Source organism: Poecilia mexicana, unplaced genomic scaffold, assembly GCF_051168715.1.
Source record: "Poecilia mexicana isolate PSO_F unplaced genomic scaffold, ASM5116871v1 scaffold_14, whole genome shotgun sequence".
Taxonomy (NCBI): domain Eukaryota; kingdom Metazoa; phylum Chordata; class Actinopteri; order Cyprinodontiformes; family Poeciliidae; genus Poecilia; species Poecilia mexicana.
The window spans coordinates 16,281,049-16,294,968 of NW_028263383.1; the positions used below are offsets into that span (position 1 = coordinate 16,281,049).

General features: G+C 39.4%; 2 protein-coding genes across 2 annotated transcripts in view; one reads left to right on the forward strand and one right to left on the reverse strand.

Annotated features, from left to right (window-relative positions):
• The first annotated feature begins 777 nt into the window (after window positions 1-777).
• hpda (4-hydroxyphenylpyruvate dioxygenase a) lies at window positions 778-7,652 on the forward strand. Its single transcript, XM_014989055.2, has 14 exons — window positions 778-852; window positions 977-1,003; window positions 1,097-1,159; window positions 1,311-1,415; window positions 1,505-1,547; window positions 1,649-1,731; window positions 3,592-3,681; window positions 3,781-3,887; window positions 4,633-4,710; window positions 5,208-5,370; window positions 5,824-5,895; window positions 5,975-6,097; window positions 6,190-6,306; window positions 7,350-7,652. The coding sequence occupies exons 1-14, from the start codon at window positions 850-852 to the stop codon at window positions 7,461-7,463; spliced, it is 1,188 nt and encodes a 395-aa protein (XP_014844541.2). The 5' UTR covers window positions 778-849; the 3' UTR covers window positions 7,464-7,652.
• Window positions 7,653-9,751: 2,099 nt separating this feature from the next.
• Window positions 9,752-13,920, reverse strand: part of rnf43 (ring finger protein 43) — a 104,920-nt gene continuing 100,751 nt past the window's right edge. Inside the window, exon 9 of the mRNA XM_014989054.2 lies at window positions 9,752-13,155. Within this exon, the coding sequence (XP_014844540.2) occupies window positions 13,130-13,155 (26 nt within the window). The 3' untranslated portion in view covers window positions 9,752-13,129. The remainder of the gene's footprint in view (window positions 13,156-13,920) is intronic.

The following is a 13,920-nucleotide window of genomic DNA, read 5'->3' on the forward strand; positions in this document are numbered from 1 at the left end:
ATAAAAACAGATATATATTTTTAAATAATAAGTAATCTGCTCCAGGTCACTGATCAATTTCTCTTAACCGGCCTCGTTACAGAAGCCCATAGTAATTATATGCCATATTATGTGGTTGATCTTATCAGTGTTTTAAACAAAACAAAAAGAAGAAGAAGAAGAAAAACTGTATAACTGAATAACCAAAGAGGGAACGGTCAATTTATGTGAGCCACCATAATGAATTGAAGCTCATCATATCCAAGGATTAAGTTCTGGCTATAGTTACCGATAAACTCTGAGTTGAGGATTATGATTTGTTTCTTCAATGGAAATAGTGCCCTCTGGTGGTAGAAATTACAAATACAACAGCAAAGGTAGAGGGAAAACTCTTATTTACCCTCAACTTTATAAATGTGCAGTGCTTTGTTTACCCTCAACTCTATAAATGTGCAGTGCTTTGTTTTCACTACAAAAGTGTTTTAGTTTACTTTCTTACTATGGTTGCATTTAAAAGCCTCCATACCCTTCTAAATCAGTAAATCCTCTGAACTAATATACTGAGTGTGTCAGATTTACCATCCAACATAGCAGTACCAAACCTTTGCTGTAGTTAATGTATACATGTGTCATCTTTGTGACACATCTTTGTCACAGATTTTCAGGAGAAGAGAAACAACCTGGTCGACTGCGGTGCTGAACCTTTTAAAGGAGATGCACCAAGGAACGAGGAGGCGGACAGGTGGGTGTAGATCCTACAGGACCAATCACAGCTGGTCATCAGGTCAGTACTTATCTGAAGGCTGCCAAGCCAGACACTGATTTCTGGTCTCCCTCTTCTCTGAACTGAGATCCACCTGCAGTCACACCATGGTAAGAGTCGTCCCTACGATCACAACTAGAGCAAAGAACTTTTTGAGGGAATATTTAATGCACATTGCAAGTATGAGAGCTTGAGAATTAAGCTCTAATAATGTGCTTCTTTTTCCATTTTTAGACAACCTACACAGATAAAGGGGAGAAGGTAAGGTTTGAATGATCTGATGTAGATTTTGTGTTGCTTGGCAGCCATAAAACCTAATAAAGGTAATTTGTCTGTTGGTCTTCTACTTTGTAGCCCTTGAGGGGGCGATTTGTCAGATTTCATCATATCACCTTCTGGGTTGGCAATGCCAAGCAGGTTAGTACCCCAAACTGACCGTCACATACAAGATACTTGTTGTAGTTCAGCATGCAGTACATCACCTATCTATAGTCAACACCTTGGACTCAGGTGTTGGAATTCATCTGTAAATCATGTTCAGAGTAACAAGAATCTGATCACATTCCAGGCAGCCTCATTCTACTGTGACAAGATGGGCTTTGAGCCTCTGGCCTACCAGGGTTTGGAGACCGGCAGCCGAGAAGTCGTGTCTCATGTCATCAAGCAGGACAAAGTATGGAGTTTGAATCATGCGTCTGAGCATCTGAATTTAAAGTATTTCCACCTTCTGCTTAAGCACAACCCCCTCCCGTCTCTTTACAGATAATCTTTGTTTTCCAATCTCCACTAAACCCTGGAAATGAAGGCGAGTTCACTCCTCAGCACACATTAGACACTGAAAGACGACAGGCTCTGAATGTGACTAGCTGTGTGTCTAATTTTCATCATGCCTGTGTCATCTTTCAGAGATGGGGGAACACTTGATCAAACATGGAGATGGAGTAAAGGACATAGCATTCCAAGTGGAGGATTGTGACTTCTTGGTCAAGGTAAGCTGACAGAGGACAACACAGATTGGAAACACCTTAAACCTTTTGTACTTGATCAGTATAAGATGTGCATGAAGGCAAAGTGGACTAGTATTGAAGAGGTATAAAGATACACATATGGAATTAAGTCTCAGAAATTTTCTGTAAAGACCTCAGAGGTTTGTGAGAGAACATTAGAGGACAAACAACATCATGAAGACCAATGAATACAGGAGACAGGTCAGGAAGAATGTTGGGGAGACATTTACAGCAGAGCTAGTTTATGAAACATTTACCTAAGCTTCGAACATCTCAGATGGAACTATTCAATCTGTGAAAATGGCATTGCAATGCTGTCAAACCTACCAGGTCATGGCGGTCTACCTCAACTGAAAGGCTGGGCAAGTAGAGCAATACTCATAGAAATAAACAAGTTACATCTGGAGGAGCTGCTGAAATCCACAGCTCAGATGGCTGTATCTTCTCACAACTCATGTTTTCTACAAACCTGACCTTCAGAGAGACTTAAGAGTTTCTGTTGGATGTGCAACAAGTCATCTGGGGGAGATCACAAACGCCTTGAGGAAGGTGCTCTGGACAGACAAAATCAAAACCAACCTTTTTGCAAGCCACTATTTTTTGGGGGGAGATTAATCGAGTTAAATACAAGATAATCACAAAAGAAAACATCTGAAAAGCCGCAGAAGACTTGAGACACACACCATCCAGCAGAACAACTTTAAAAACTACTATGCAACAATACATTTATGTGTTAGAATAGCCCAGTCAAAGTTTAGGCATGAACCGAGATTCTGTTGCAAAATTTGAAAATTGACAGATTAGCCTTAGCATCTAAGGCAGATTTAGCTCAGCTTGCAGAAAAAGAACATACAGAAAATCCCTTCTGCAGATGTGTAACTCTGATAGAGATATCCCATACTGTTTGTGTTGGTCTATCACATAAACCTACGGTAAAGTTTGTGACTAATACAAAAATATATAAAAACTTTCAAAGGTTGTGAATACTTTTGCTAGGCACTATAACTCTAATGCATGTTTTTAATTCCTTAGGTACGTAAAACTAGAAGAAATTCCCCTGGATTTTCTGGTTAGACATTTTTAAAATACAGTTGCACATAAAGGTTACAAGACCTTAAAATATATGGACACGTTCAACGTATTTTCCATCACGTCTTACACATGTGGACTGTTGAACAATAGATGTTGGGCAAAAAGAAAAAGAAAAAAAAGCACGTAGGTGTTACATGTTTGACCTCCAGGTCGCGCAGGTTCACCTGCTTCAGTCAACCATGTTTCATGTTTAACTGATGCTTTACTCTTGTGTGCATGTTGAAACAATCGCAAACATGACAGCCTTGTAATACATTCTACGGCAGCGAAGTCCGTCTGAACTTTTTTTTCACAGTCAAGGTCAGATGCTTAGATAAGTTGTCTCTGTTGGCTGTCAGGTAGCCGCAAGGTTACGGAATCACTGCTGACTCCATGCAGATACCAGTCCAGCGATATGTTTCCATCTATAGGCGGGCGATTGAAAACGTTTGTTATTTAGCCACTGGAGGGCGTCCGTGAGCCGCTTTACAGAACTTGGATACACCAAAACACTGCTACAACCATACTGAGTCAAGCAGGTGGAGCCTTCAGAAATCTGTTAAGCTATTGAAGGGTACTAGAGTAGAGCAGCAGAATCAAATTCACACCACACCTTTCATATTTTTCCACATTAGTTTCTATTTGTAACATAAACAAATGTGAAAATGTGTGTGAATACTACTTTTCCCCCCCAAAAGTAGTTGATCACTCAGTCACCGTTGTGTGCTCCTGTCTTCCCAAAACCCATCCCACGTCATTCCGCGCTGACAGACAGCCCGGGAGCGAGGAGCTGTGGTCGTCAGGGAGCCGTGGGTGGAGGAGGACGGCAACGGCAAGGTCAAATATGCTGTGATTCAGACGGTACATAAAAGATGATTCACACACACGTAAGCCCCATGTAAAGCACACCGAGGAGTCTGAGACTGAATAAGGGTGTTGTGCAAAACGTTTTGTCCGCAGTATGGCGACACAACCCACACGCTCATCGAGTACCTGGAACCCTACAAAGGCCTGTTCCTGCCGTGCTACAAAGAACCTCTGTTTAGGGACCCCCTGCTGGCCAAGCTGTGAGTCCTCACTGCAGCAAAAAAAAAAAAAAAAAACATAAAACTGTAGCAAAATTTGTTATGTTCAGACTCTAGAATAAACTTCTACTCTGCTTTGCATATATGTATATTGGGACATAATAAATATGCTGTTAACAAATATAGAGCCAGATTTACAAGTATGTGGGCCCCTGGGCTGGAACCTGTTTTGGCGCTTTATTCACTAAGGAAAAATTATTTTACTAATGCAAATTACAGTACCGGTACTTTAATAGCCAATCCTTTATATCACCAGACATGAATTGATGCATGGTAAGTGTAAAATGTCCCCCATCCAATAATTTTATGTTGTTCCCAAAGAAATCGACTAAACTTTGTAATTTTCAAAGATTTGAATATTGTTTGTATTCATCAAAAAAAAAAAAAAAAAATCCAAAAATATTAATACAATTCACCAAATTTAGGCCTATGGGTATAAGTACAATTTCTGTACTTGCTGCCCCAGTAGCACATTCTAAAGTCTGGCCCATGTGGTAGAATATACTAAAATACAGAATCAATGAAAACTCTGATATATTAAACTCTTTTTTTTACTTTATCTCTGCTGATGTAGTCCAATTGACATTGCAGTGCAGTATCTAACTTCCTAAATATGCTCTGTTATGTCTCTCTTCTTTTATTTAAAAATGTCCTAAATTCCCAGGTAGGATCTGAATGTTCTGGAAATCCATCCATAATCGTTTCTGTTCACTCCTTTTCTCTGTAGTCCACCAACAGGTTTGAAGTTCATCGATCACATTGTGGGAAACCAGCCAGATGACCAAATGGTGCCAATTTCTGACTGGTAAGTCTGCTGTCGGCGTGCACGTACGCCCACCGCAGGTCGAGGAGTCACTTGGGGGCAAAAAGGAACAAAGTAAACACTGCACCTCTGTTGGAGTGACATGTTTGGACACAAAAGCAAAAAAAAAAAAAAAAAAGAAAAAACCCCTGCTCTTTCACAAAATCAAAAGTCCACATTTTGTTCAGTAGAAATAACTACTTTGTGTGTTTTCATCACTTTCTTTATCTATATGTTTCTCACCAGTGGCATATCCAGGTAATAGAAAACACAGCCATTGGTTAATTAGAAAGTTATCTTGTTCACAGAATTTGACCTAAATTTGGACAAAAAAACAACAACAACAAAAAAAGCGTATTTGGTTCAGAGACAAAACATACTAAAATTTTACATCCCACAACGTGATTCATGGAGGTTGTGTGTTTGTGGTTGTGTGGAAGGAAAGGAATGGTTGGGGAGTTCAATCAGTCTAAGAACTAAGACTCTTCCTCATGTCCCAGGTATCAGAAGTGTCTGATGTTCCATCGGTTCTGGTCGATAGACGACAAGCAGATTCACACGCAGTACAGTGCGCTGAGGTCCATCGTGGTGACAAACTATGAGGAGACCATTAAGATGCCCATCAATGAACCCGCCATGGGCAAAAAGAAGTCACAGATCCAGGTGGGACTAATTTCCTCTCAACCTCCCATGTTCCAAACGAAGGCTTGTCAAAATAAGAACTGTTCGCTCTGTATCAAATATGTTCTCATGTGGGCCAAAATTATGAATAGAAAATCGCTTAAGAGGGCCACAAAGGTAAAATTTTGAAATAAATTTATTGTACAGCTCAATAACGAATTAAAAAAAATTGCATTGAAATGAAAAAAATTAAGTTTTTGTGAAAAACTGATAAATGAAGAAACCATGGTTAATAAATGAGAAATATTTTTTGTGTTAAGCCATTGGAACATTTTTTTTAAACTATAGGAATTATTTTTGTAACAAAAACTAAACAAAAAACACATCAACAGACTAGATTTGCTCCACTGCAGATTTGTGATCAGTGTCCACATAAACTCATCAAAATATGAAAAAGCTAAACAAGACACTGACGTCCAGCATCTCCGTCCACAGGAATACGTGGACTATAACGGCGGACCGGGCGTTCAGCACATCGCCCTCAACACTTCGAACATCATTAAATCTGTGAGTGACCGATTAACAGGAAGACTCAGCAGGAACATTCCCCGACGCAGCTTTTCTTTCCCATTTTTGTCTACAACAGATCGAAAACCTGAGGGAACGAGGAATGGAGTTCCTCTCGACTCCCGACACGTACTATGATACGCTGCGGGAGAAACTCAGGACGGCCAAAATCCAGGTGAAGGAGGACCTCGACCATTTACAGGTGAGGATGTTTTCTTCCCTTTATCTCTGTTCTTTAACAGGCCTGTATTGTTTCGGTTGGTAATGCATCAGTGGTGTGCGTTTCCTCTGCAGAAGTTGAAAATCTTGGTGGACTTTGATGAAAAGGGCTACCTTCTTCAAATCTTCACCAAGCCCGTGCAAGACAGACCGACGCTTTTCCTGGAGGTCATACAGAGGAACAATCACTTCGTAAGTTGCCAGTGACGTATCTGACCATGAACTGGTACCGTCAGAGCACTGACAGGAATACCAAAAGTTTGTTGGTGGGCAAATCTCAAGAGTTTACAGTTAAACCAAAAATTGTTCAGATTTGGGTTTTCAAGCCATTTCATATTTTGACCAACATGGAAGCGATTGGACGCAATGTGAACATTTTGGAGCTGATCATCCGAGTCCTGACTTAAATCTGGAGGGACGTAACGTTTAAGGTGATGGTAAAGAGGCTTTTCAGATCCCTGCCAAAATTAATTACATGTAGAAATGAAAGGTTTGACTGCTGTGAGAAAGTATGCCTATTATTACTTAATAATGTTTTTTGTTTACCTATGATAAACTAAAGATGCAACATTTTTAATACGATGAACAAAGTAGTATGTTATGTCATATTGATCTAAAAAAAAATAAAATAAAATAAAATCCAAAAGAAAGACATACAGTTTCCTAAACGTTTGTGGCTGAGCAACAATAACTGGATCTGGGTCATCAGAAGCAATAGATAATAAAATGACTATCGCTAAAATTGTGCTTTGGTTAGTCACCCTAAACAGATTGGATTCACAGGCCTGTGGTCAATTTCCCCTCCTGAAAGGCAGAAAACTGCCTGAACACCTGTTTGCAGCTCCCACCCAGTGAGAACTGCATCAGACCAGCCCACTTGTAAAAGCTCGGTAAATCTTTCACAGATAGATTCTGATTAAAAAGCTCACATCTACACAGCAAAGTGAGGAGGAGAGGGGGGGATCTTTCCTTTGGCTTGCACCCTGTGGCGTTTCATTTATGACACCCGGCACCCATCCTGCCTGTCAGAACAGGCGCGTCTTGTCACTCTCCAGGGTGTGCAGATGTGGATGGGAAGGATGAAAGACGTGCGTAACAAGATATGGAACCACACCAAAGACTACCTCAGACGAACCACCAACACTTGATCTTCTGATTATTTGCGAAAATATTTCCACCATTAATTTGGGAAGTTCAGAGTGACTTATCTGCACCGGTGTTTCTTCTGTCTGCAGGGCTTCGGGGCGGGAAACTTCAAGTCTCTCTTTGAGGCCATCGAGAAGGACCAAGATGCCCGGGGCAACCTGACTGTGATTACACCTGAAGGGAGGGCCAAAGCCTTTCGCTGATCTCCAACCAGTCTGAGACTCACTCTGACGGCTACGTGTCTGCAGGCTGTACAACCGAGATGCAGGAAAAAAACAAAAACAAAGCAACAACAACAAAAACACTCACCACAGCTGCAGCACGTCCCGCGCATTTGAGAGTGTTGAAAATCTTAGTAATTGTGTTTGGCTAAATAAAGAACGTCTTGTTTATATCTGTCGTGTATGTGTGTTTAAGAAAGTAAAAAAAAAAAAAAAAAAAAAATATATATATATATATATATATATATATATATATATATATATATATATATGAGCCCTCCAGGGGCCATGGGGAATTTTTTTTTCTTTTGCGTTCCCTCGCAAAACTTTTGCGTCCCCTCGCAATAATGTACTGATCAGTTCTTGCGGCATAATTGATACTGTAAGCCTTTCTTAAGGTGGCCGCCGTACTTTCTGCTTTAATACAAGCTTATAAGGTTTTTCCATGAATGTTAATATCTCGTTGTGAAATATCAGACGTTTTATATCTTTTTTCTTTAGTGTAGAAAGGCACAACAAACCTATGATATAAACAGAAACAGTTAGTAGGAAAGAAATAAAAATACTTCTGAGTTATTATCGCGGGGTAATATGTCATCTGACCGTTTTGATTGTCTATTGTGTTCATAGTCTGAATGGTTTAAAGGGCTGCTTTCAGTGCCGTTCCATCTGAGCCTTAAGAGGCATAAACATGCAGTAAATTAATTGATTTTCAATCAGTTTTTTGCACCAAAGAGTTAATAATAATAAACACGTTTTATTATTATAAAACACAGCAAACTAATGGTGGTAGAGGGCCGCACTGGGTGAACTCGGGGAATCTCATCTGTCCGTGTATCAATCAACTCCTAACCTCTTCTTTGTTCTGTCACAATTATCGATTTATTTAATTTTGATTATCATGCTCCAATCTTTGCGAGGACTGACCACCCAGCTCACCCGCTTCCTCATACACACAGAGCCAGCAGCAGCCAGTCACCTTCCCATTCATACTTGATGACGTCACTCCCACATCGACACGCCCACCACCAGGTGTCAAAGCCGCTGCTCCTGTCATATCAGTAATTACTTATTTCATTCATATGGCTCTTATAGAGCCTCAGTGAAAACTTATTTTTAACCCCTTGGTGCAGAAAACTGATTGAAAATCGATTTATTTACTGCATGTTTATGTCTGTTAAGGCTCAGATGGAACGGCACAGAAAGCAGCCCTTTAAACCATTCAGACAAACACAATAGAGACACAATCAGATGACTGATTACCCCGCGATAATAACTCAATAGTCCATGGAAAAACCTTACATAACCTTGTATGAAAGCAGAAAGTACGGCGGCCACCTTAAAAAAGGCTTACAGTATCAATTATGCCGCATGAACTGATCAGTAGATTATTGCGAGGGAACGCAAAAGAAAAAAAAATCCCCATGTCCCCTGGAGGGCTCCGTATGAAGAGATGGCGTTTTAAGAGAGGAACTTTTGTTTTATTGCACTGAGAAAAAGCTCAGCAGATCGAATGTTTGCTTTTTGGTCTGACAAAAGAGTATAAAGAAGGTTCAAACAAAGCTGCACTGTGTGTTTGTGGGTCTAGTAAAAACATGACAGAGTGCCAAGAGAGGAACTAAGGACATACCCTTATCGGGAAGTTGGAGAAGTTCACAATGGTGGTGCAAGATATGCACAGGGCAAGGGCAGCAGTGGAAAAAAAAAACTCTTGGAGAATGTGTCTACAGATAATTAGGATGTTTGCAGACGACACTGTGATCTGCAGCAGGTTGATAATGTCTTGGAGATAAGGATTTATTATTGTATTGATGATCAATATTGTGAAGTTTTTGTTGTAATAAGAATTTTGTTGTATGATGAAAACAAACTCTACATAGTGATGTACAAGTACCCCAAAAACTAACTGTACTTTCTTTCTCCACTATTGGTTTCATGAGAGCAGCAGAATATATCAATATTTAAGCTATGAATAAAAGCTGGTATCATGTGCTTTGTAGTGATAAGTTACAATAATGATAATCTAATTTAATATAGTAGCCCTTCATGCAATCAGTACATGGTGAAGTCCATATGGCCCAACCCTATTTGGACATTTAGAGTGAAAAAGAATGAAACCGAAAGTGTTTGGATGAACGAGAGACGAGCAGAAAACTGAAACCAAAAAGATAAAAAGGATTGAAGGTCGATGAGTTTAGACAACTATTGGTGTAAAAAAAAAATACGCCAATGGTTCTAAAGCAAAAATAAATAAAAACAAAACTCAACTGTTTTGTATTTCAAAATAATTTATTTGCATATAATTGGAATGAAGACAGGTTGATATATTTGCGATGGCACCGGTCAGTTTCTATACAGAAACATTCACTCTATACAGAAATCTTTTCAAACCTGGACAAAAATGGATAAATATATTAGTAAATAAATATATTAGTGACATGTCACTATATTGAAATGTTCTATTATATATATAAAATACAACACTATCTTGTTTCTGGGTTTTGTTGTTCTCTTTTGTACACAAAGTATCCAAAATATACTGACATTATCCCTTAACGTTCTAGAGGGACCGCTTTTTCTTTCTTTTCTCTTGACTCTATTACAAAAGGCAGTTTCAGCTCCTAATTCTTTCAAAAAAAAAAAAACAAAAACAAAACAAAACAAAAAACAAAAAAAAACCAAAACACATGAACAACACAAAGAGAAAGATCCTGAACAAGGATGAAATCGTGCCAGATGTTCTGTGGTAAATGCTACTCTTCACATGCTGATGGTTGTGGGCTGGCTTGCACTAATACTAGGAATTTAAACTCATTTCGGTATAAAATCTTAAGGCCAAAGTGCTTATTATAATAATTCAGTCATTTCCATGTCAGTCCCTGGGACTGTTTGGGAACAAAAAAAAAAGAAGAAAAAAAAAAAAAGCAAAAGTCAGCCCCTCCCCCCCCATACATTAGCTAAAGGCACATTCAAAGTGAGGTATTTGTAAGAAGGACTACAGGTGATAGATTCTGCATGATTGCCCAAAATTATTACCACGTTGATCTGAACATGTGCTCTCTTGTCGGGCGCACGGAAAAATTCAAAGGAAGGGCGAGGAAACGAGAAGGCACTACGCATAACAGCAGGGTTCACTGAGTTCAAGATTTTTTATTTATTTATTTTTTGCCTCTTTGGTTAGGCAGGTAAGAGCTGTCGTCGTCGTGAGCTTCCTGATTTTAGTCTGAATCAATAAGGCACATCATCTGAGGGTTTTCTAAGTGCTACCGGTTGCGCTGCAGTTTCCACAAGCCCTTATTCAGCAGCAGCAGGTCTGCTCAAAAGTTACAAAAACAAATTAAAATAATAATAAAAATAATACAAGCAAAAATAAACCCCTTCACATACTCACTGAGCCTTTCAGAGGATGTGATTGTTATTGGTTTGATCTCAGCTTATTCAAATGTTGAAGCGAGACTGACTTTCTCCTGTACGGTTTAGTATTTTAGCTTTTTTTACTGAAATGCAGCACCCCCCCCCCCCCTCCGTTGGTCAACGGATAAATCGGAACAAGTGGTAACAAATATCTCAATGGTTTAAAGCGTTTTTACACTTAAAGAAAAAAAAAAAACATGTAGAGAGTTAAAATTTCTTGAATTGAAAGTGTTGCTGAGTTCAACGTGGATGTTCTTTCCAAATGCCAAGTGTTTTCTTCTGTACTGTTATCAAGCTCTAGTAGAAGTGGTGCCACAGCGCAGAATCAGACAAACTGATAAAAGTACAGTACAAAAGTATTCACCCCCCCACATTACAGCAAACTTCAGTGTATTTCAGTGGTATTCTACATATTCTACATGATCGACCAACACAAAGTAGCAAATTATTGCGAAGTGGAAGAAATTTTTTTCATTTTTTCTTTTCTTTTTTACAAATGAAGATCTTAAAGCTGCGGCATGCATTTTATATTCAGCTCCTCTAAACTCCAAGTCTTTTCTTGTATATGTCAATCACTTTTAGTCAACTAAAGTTTGAAATTTTCCATTGCAAATTTGTCAATATTCCGCTAATGTCGGAAAAAATATAAGTTTGTTATTGCTGTGTTTCTACTAATTAGGAAAGGGAATCAAAATCACACATGAATAATTCTGCTCACGCGACGAGTCAATAGAAAACATGTCAGGTTTATCGATCGTGTGACACGTGTGATGTGAAAAGGGTGTTTCCATTGCAGTTTTGCGAAATAAAACCAATTTTGATACGGCCAAAACCCTCCTCATCCTAGCAGCTAAATGTTTTTTTGAAATTGTCGTGTTTCTGTTAAGCAAACTTATTTTCGAAATGCCAAATTGCACCGTTATATGGTCAATGGAAACGCAGTTAGAGTGAATAAGGCCGAAAACGCACCCTTTCTCCCCTCCTTTACTGCTTTTTTGTTGATCTAACACAAACCCCCCCCCATAAAATCCACTGAAGTTTGAGGTTTGAGGTTGAGAAAAAGTCAACAGATTGGGCCAGGTGAACATTTTGCAAGGTACATGATTTTACACCAGTTGCGCCACAAGGCAGTTACGTTTTGTTTCACAGGTTGTGGAAGGCGAGGGGAAAGCATCACCTTTGCAGCAAACAGCATAACGTCAAGGTGAGTTAAAAAAAAATAAAAATAAAACCGAAGATGTGATTGCCATCCTTCTGACGAAGCCTCCGTCTGAGGGGCCCAACAGCACTGAAACAACCACTAGCAAGAGAAATGACAACAACAACAAAAACAAAAGAACATGACAATAGCTTGTAATGACCATCACATAATTCAGTCAAACCGGCTGGTTTTGAAGAACTAAAAACCTTGCAAACAACATCAAAAACAGAAATGAGAAGGACAAAAAATAAAAAATAAAAAAAAATAAAAAGAGAAACAGCTGCCATTACTGAAATAATGAGGACGAGGCTGAGCGACCTCAGAGGATGCTCGTCGTTTTGAGGGGGGCCGAGCATCGAAAAACGTTCTCTCTCCGTGTGAACAATCCAGACTGCCAAGAGAGGGAACTACTACCTGTTGAGTTTGTGGAAGCTACATAGGAATTTAAAACAAAACACTACAGCAGTACCTTTAAAGACGTCCCCTCCGTCCCCCCCTCCCTCTCTCTCTTTGTGTGAGGCGTGTTAAGAAAATCTGAGCTGAGGTAGGCTGGAGAGAAAAGCATTTCTCAGCTGAGAGCGGACTCAGCGAAGGAAGGCAGAGAAAGGGAAGTACCTCTACGAGAAATCAAGTTACTTTGTATAAAAAAAAAAAAAAGAGCATGTGATGCAGAGACGAAGTCTCACTTCATGCGGGCTCGATGCCCAAAGCAGGACCATGTGTTGGGAGCTTGGGAAACTGCGACCATGTGAACAATCCTCCTGCGTCTGACCAGGAGAGTTGTTTCCCCTGCAACAACCTATCCTATCTTCACACATTCAAATCATAAAGTATATATTATATCAAATATTCTAAGTTTTTTTTTTTTTTAGCTTTGTTTTTTTTACAAAATGTAGATAATTTCACTATCTGAGGATGAGAGTTGTCCTAAGGCAGCTGGGACTTTTGCTTGAGTGAAGGCCGTTACTGGTGGGGTTTTGTAAGAACTTTTTCCGTTCTGGCTCCTGGGCAGCGATGGGGACGAGACAGTTTCTTACACCCCAGACTCCTCTTCTGATCCTGTGGACACAATTGAATATGATTAATATGATTATAAAAAGGAGGAGGATAGGATTGAAAACAGCAAAAAGTGTTTGCATCCACCACAACGAGACAGCTGCAAAATGATTAAACATGGATTTCCACAAGAGGTCAGAGGTTTTCCATTGAACTGACCAGAAGTAAAAGTTCAAAGTAGATCATCATGGGAACTGGGGGTGTTGTTTGTGAACATAAACCTCATCCGGTTGGAAAAAACTTTCTTTTATTTGTGTCCTCTGTGAGTACAGACAAACGGATCTCAGACCTTTTTGAAACTTTGTCCATCAGCCACAGCATCAACTTTCTTTTCTCTGTGCCTGAGCCAAATGAAGGAGGAAACATTTCCTTTCAGTTGAGTATTTTAGGTTTTGTTTCATCCACCAAAATGTCTATCATCAGCTTTGAAGGCAAAAGAAAGTATTGTAGCAAGGAAACAAATTGATAGAGTTTGAGATGGTGCTAACTAGTTATACTGTGATTCTTCTACAGTAAGCAGTGCATGAAGCAGTACAGGGACTTGAAAATTGTGGACTTAATAATTTGAGATTGATCCATGTGTGTAATTGTTGCAAAATTTCCTGAATTTCACCAAGAGTTTTTACATGGCTATTTTATGCAAGATATTTCGGCAATAACATTGGTATCGGCCAATATTAGTCATTTTTAACACATCGGTATCAGTTTGCTAAATGTAACGGGCTGATATTTACAAGCAGAGAAGAAGTGGTGCAGTGTTTGCTGAAA